This window comes from Cynara cardunculus (genome assembly GCF_001531365.2).
Source record: "Cynara cardunculus var. scolymus isolate 2C chromosome LG 11, CcrdV1, whole genome shotgun sequence".
In the NCBI taxonomy this organism is placed as follows: Eukaryota; Viridiplantae; Streptophyta; class Magnoliopsida; order Asterales; family Asteraceae; genus Cynara; species Cynara cardunculus.
The window spans coordinates 5,933,279-5,938,474 of record NC_037538.1 but is presented as its reverse complement, the minus strand read 5'-3'; the positions used below and the strand labels follow the sequence as shown (position 1 = coordinate 5,938,474).

Sequence of the window (5,196 nt, the reverse complement as noted above, 5' to 3'; positions counted from 1 at the left end):
TCATGTCAAACGTGAAACAATGATCCATGTTATGTACTTTCTTATTCAGTATACCAAAGGCATCATATATATATATATATATATATATATATATATAATATTATACCAATTCAAAACAACCAGATCCCACTTAATATTTAAGAATTAATTGGATGTGTTTTAAAAGGATTCATGTGTGGTGGATCTACAGACCAGTTTGAGGTAGCTTCAAGGGTTCATTGACTTAAATGCTAATAGGATTAAAGTGAAAGTGATATTTATTTGAGTTGAATCCAAGCAAATATTTCATTTCAAACATATTTCTAATCAAATCACTTGTTTTTTAATTAATGACAAGCTAAAAAATACACTTGAGAATCAAAATCAGTATTTTTTTTATGGCTTTCAGGAGGGCACCTTAACCCTGCGGTCACGTTTGCGCTTTTTCTGGGTAGAAAGGTGACCTTGCCGAGGGCGTTAATGTACATCTTGGCTCAATGTTCGGGTGCGACTTGTGGGTGTGGTATGGTTAAAGCTTTCCAAAGGGCTTATTATATCGGCTATGGTGGTGGTGCTAACGAGTTATCGCAGGGCTATGGCCGAGGCACGGGGTTAGGGGCCGAGATTATTGGTACTTTTATCCTTGTATACACTGTTCTCTCCACCACCGATCCCAAGAGAAACGCTCGTGATTCCCATGTTCCCGTAAGTATATCATGTTACTCTTACTTTCATTTGGTTGAAGAGTAAAGTTTATCAAGTTATTTAAGTTTCGTGTTTTGGAATGCCAAAGGTATTGGCACCATTGCCTATCGGATTCGCGGTTTTCATGGTTCACTTGGCCACAATCCCTATAACCGGAACTGGAATTAACCCGGCTCGTAGTTTGGGTGCTGCAGTTATGTACAACAAGAAGAAATCCTGGGATGATCATGTAAGCGTCATTTCAGATGATCAAATTCAGTGTAATGTACAATTTTTATGACACATCGTACGATATTGATTATGTTGTTTCAGTGGATCTTTTGGGTCGGACCGATGGTCGGGGCAGCCGGAGCACAATTTTACTATGAACACATTTTACAAGCGCATTTGACGCTATACCACCACCACCACCATATTACGCGTTGAAGATTACGGTTTTTCGTCGAGGACAATTTGTCTTACAAATTTATCTAAAAGAGTGATATTATCATATTAGGGTTCGAATACGGTACCACTTTATTTCAATAGGATATGAATCTAAGCTAATTAATGGAGATAACGTTGTAGCATCTGCATTTATGTCTTTTATGTTTAATGAGAATTACAAATTCATGTATCATTTAATACTTGTAAAATATGTAACGAACACAACATAACACATATTAGTTTTTTTTGAAACATAACAAATCTAAAATTAAAAGCTAAAAGCTAAGAAAACGACACTAACAAAACTCAGGTCTAACATTAAAAGCTAAAAACATAATTAAAAGCTATTGCATGTTCCTATAAAGTTTATAAAATCATGATTGAACGGATTGAACATGTATATGTGCATTTTGTTTAAATACATTACCACTTCACAACAAATTTGATTTTTGTCTTATATTCAATGTAAACCACCTTTAAATACATATTAGGTGTTGATTGTATATATATCTATACTATATTATAAATCATTTGATAAAAATTCTTAAAAACCAATTTTTATGTATGGAATATTGTTTATTGATGCATATTACTTAATTGCAAATTTGCCACCCTCTCAATCATGGCCCTTTGATCAAATTAATTGAGGGTTAGGATTGTTTGCAAGGGGTGCAATCTTTTAAGGGTTTGTATTTGAAGGTCTCTACATACACACACATATATACACGGATTACACAAATATGTTCAAATGAGAATGCTAACTATTTACAAAAACAAGAAAAAAGTTGTTATTGTACAAAATCATATGTGAGTTACATATAAAATCATACATGATATATATATATATATATATAGGGGTCATTCAAGGGAGAACTGACTATTTTGTGGTAACCGTGAGATCCAATCTCAACCACAAATCAATAGATAAATTATGAAATTTTTTATTAAAATTTTAATGCAAGAACATTTTAGGTATTTTCTCTCCTCTCTCCTCTCTCCGTCCCTGTCTTCCGGCCACCGTCCTTCGGTGATACCACAGTGTGATACTCAAACACATATAAGATGTATTGTGATACCATTGTGTTACATCTCCGATCGACCACACAAACGACCTCAGTGTGATACCCAAGCACATATATGATGCATTGTGATACCATTGTGGTATCATCGGAGAACGGTGGTCGGAGGACGAGGGACGGAGAGAGAAGAGAGGAGAGAGGAGAGTTTTAAAATATCTAAAATGTTCTTGTATTAAAATTTTAATTCAAAATTACCAAAATTATAAATTTTCTAATTTATCTATTGACTTGTGGTTGAGATTGGATCTCACGGTTACCACAAACTAATTAGTTTTCATTTGATTAGGCTCACATATATATATATATATATATATATATATATATAAGGCTGAGTTCTGATGAGAATGAAAGTCATGATGAGAAAGGTAAAAAAAGAAAAAAAAAATAGTTTGAAAGAGAACAATAACCAAACAAGAGAACATGAAAATAGTCAAATCATGTATAAAGTCACATGCGATTTTACAGTCCGTCAGTCAATGCAAGGGAGTGCAAGCCCCATGACATTATGTCGCAGCTTATATCGCGTAAGTGATTTTAATAAAAATCAAATATGATTCGATTGTTTTTTATTATTATTTTATTTGATTAACTTTTTCATACGAAATCAAGTGTTTATATATATTTAAAAATGTTTGATATGACAAAACAATTATCAAAAAATAATTACTAATTAAATATATAAGAAGATGATGAAATATTCATATTTGAAAAGAAAAATAAACATATTTGTAGAAACAGACGAAGAAGAAAGGGGGCCAAGAGACATCTGAATGCAACCTCCAAATATAGAAAATCTTATTTTTCCGATTATAATATTAATAAACATTAATTTTTCAAGTCTTAATCCAGACAACCCACATGCATATTTTTAGTTTTAATGAATTAATTGTATGTATGCAGTCTTTTCAGCTAGATTCCAGTTATCTACCTCTACCTCATTATTATTACTATTGTTTATAACAATAAGTTTGAATATAATGTATTTTCAAAAAATATGTATTTAGATTATAATTTCTACAAAGAATTTCAGTAAAATAATTAATATCGAAATTTCTAAAATAAAGTATCTAGTCTTAATTTTCGGTTCTCTATTTTAGAGTAGAATTGATTATTACAATATCTTTTAATTTGAGTACATATATATGTATGTCTGTATGAATTAGTTCCATTTGATAGAACAAATCGTATATTTGTTTTTAAAATGACGAGAATGATCCTGGAGAGGGGATGGTGGTTGAAACTTCTAGTGCATGCATGATGGGAATGGGATAATTAAAGAGGAATGAATGCATTGAATCCTTTTCTTGTTTGTTGCAAATAATACATTGATGGGGTGGATTGGCTTGGCTTGGCTTGGCTTCCTTCGTTTCATTTATTATTTTATATACTACAATTCCATCCCACATGGGGTGCCCACAGCCCTGCATTTACACCATTTCACCACCCATTACTTCCCCCTACAAAGTTACAACCAATCACACACACACACATTATATATATATATATATATATGGAAAGGTTCAAATGAGAACACCTTCATTTTATAAGAATGCAAAAACACTTTCATATATATATATATATATATATATGAGTTGGTTTCCTGAAAATTGGTTTGTTATTATTATGAGGAAAGGAAATGAAATGAAAGAAATAATTGTTATATATTTGAAGGAAATAAGAAACAAGATTTGTGGAGGGACAGAACACAAAAACCACGGTGATAGATAGGGGTGGGCAGCCATAGCAAGAGACAAGCTGACAAAGCAATCACGTGCTCCGTCAACGTCTTGCATCACTTCCTAATTTATGCCACTTATCACACCATATTTACAAAACTATCCTCCTATTTTATATATATATATATACACAGTAGAGCGTTCAAATGAAAACTGTTCTCATTTATATAAATTGTGTAAACCAATCTCATCCATCCATTTTCTTGATCAATGATCAAGATTAGTTTACTTTGTTTTAAGAAATTAAAAATATATATATTAAAATTTTATTTTTATATTAGCAATAAGAGCAAAATGGTAAACAAAAATACATATTCTGCAGCATCCTATTGAAGGACATTATTCTTTATTTTAGGAATTAAAATTTTCTATTTGTTAGGAAATAATTTCGTTAATACATCAGCTTTTTTATTTCTTATCCTGAAATTGTTTCAATGTCCTTCACACACCCATGTAAATATGCACCCTATTCATTATGAAATTATTTCAAGACGCACCGGTTTCATCATGAATCCATTTCAGCATGTAATTATTTCATGACAAACCGCATACATTATGCACACGTTTCATTTTGCATTTCACTACTAAATGGATCAACTACACCATCATCGAAACGGGATTCACCATCAAACCATTTCACCTATTTCATGTACATTAATTTTTTTATTTCACCCGTGATTTGATGAATTCATTTCTTTAAGCCTTACAATCTTCAAGATTCTGGAGCAGATTACAATCTTCAAGATTCTGTAACAGATTACAATCTTCAAGATTTTGTAACAGATTCATCATGTACCCATTTCATCATGCAATTATTTCATGACGAACCAAATACATTATGCACCTATTTCATTTTCCACTTCATCTACTAAATGGATCAACTACACCATCAATGAAACGAGTTTACCATGAAAATGTTTCACTACTCATTGTTCAATTATGATATGAACCAGTTTCACTTTCATGAAACCTGTTTCATTTGTATTAATTTCTTTTTTCAATGATGATTTGATAAATTCATTACATTATATCTTACAATCTTCAAGATTCACCAGCAGATTCAATCGCGTCACAATATATTTAGTTCAAAATTTTAAAATTATTATATAATTAAATATTTAAATGTTACCATTTATAAAATTTTCTTTATTACGTTTCCTTAATTAAGATTTATTAATAATTTTCATATTTAATTGAAAATATTGTAAATAACCGAAATACCCTTATTGATTAAATTTAATTAGAAAAAAATGGAATTTTCCTATTGATCG

General features: G+C 31.0%; 1 protein-coding gene across 1 annotated transcript in view; it reads left to right on the top strand.

Moving 5' to 3' along the window:
• The window catches only part of LOC112521937 (aquaporin PIP2-5-like), a 2,724-nt gene extending 1,475 nt beyond the window's left edge, over positions 1-1,249 (top strand). Inside the window, exons 2-4 of the mRNA XM_025130945.1 lie at positions 389-684; positions 773-913; positions 997-1,249. Of these exons, the coding sequence (XP_024986713.1) occupies positions 389-684; positions 773-913; positions 997-1,110 (551 nt within the window). The 3' untranslated portion in view covers positions 1,111-1,249. The remainder of the gene's footprint in view (positions 1-388; positions 685-772; positions 914-996) is intronic.
• The last annotated feature ends 3,947 nt before the right edge of the window (positions 1,250-5,196 follow it).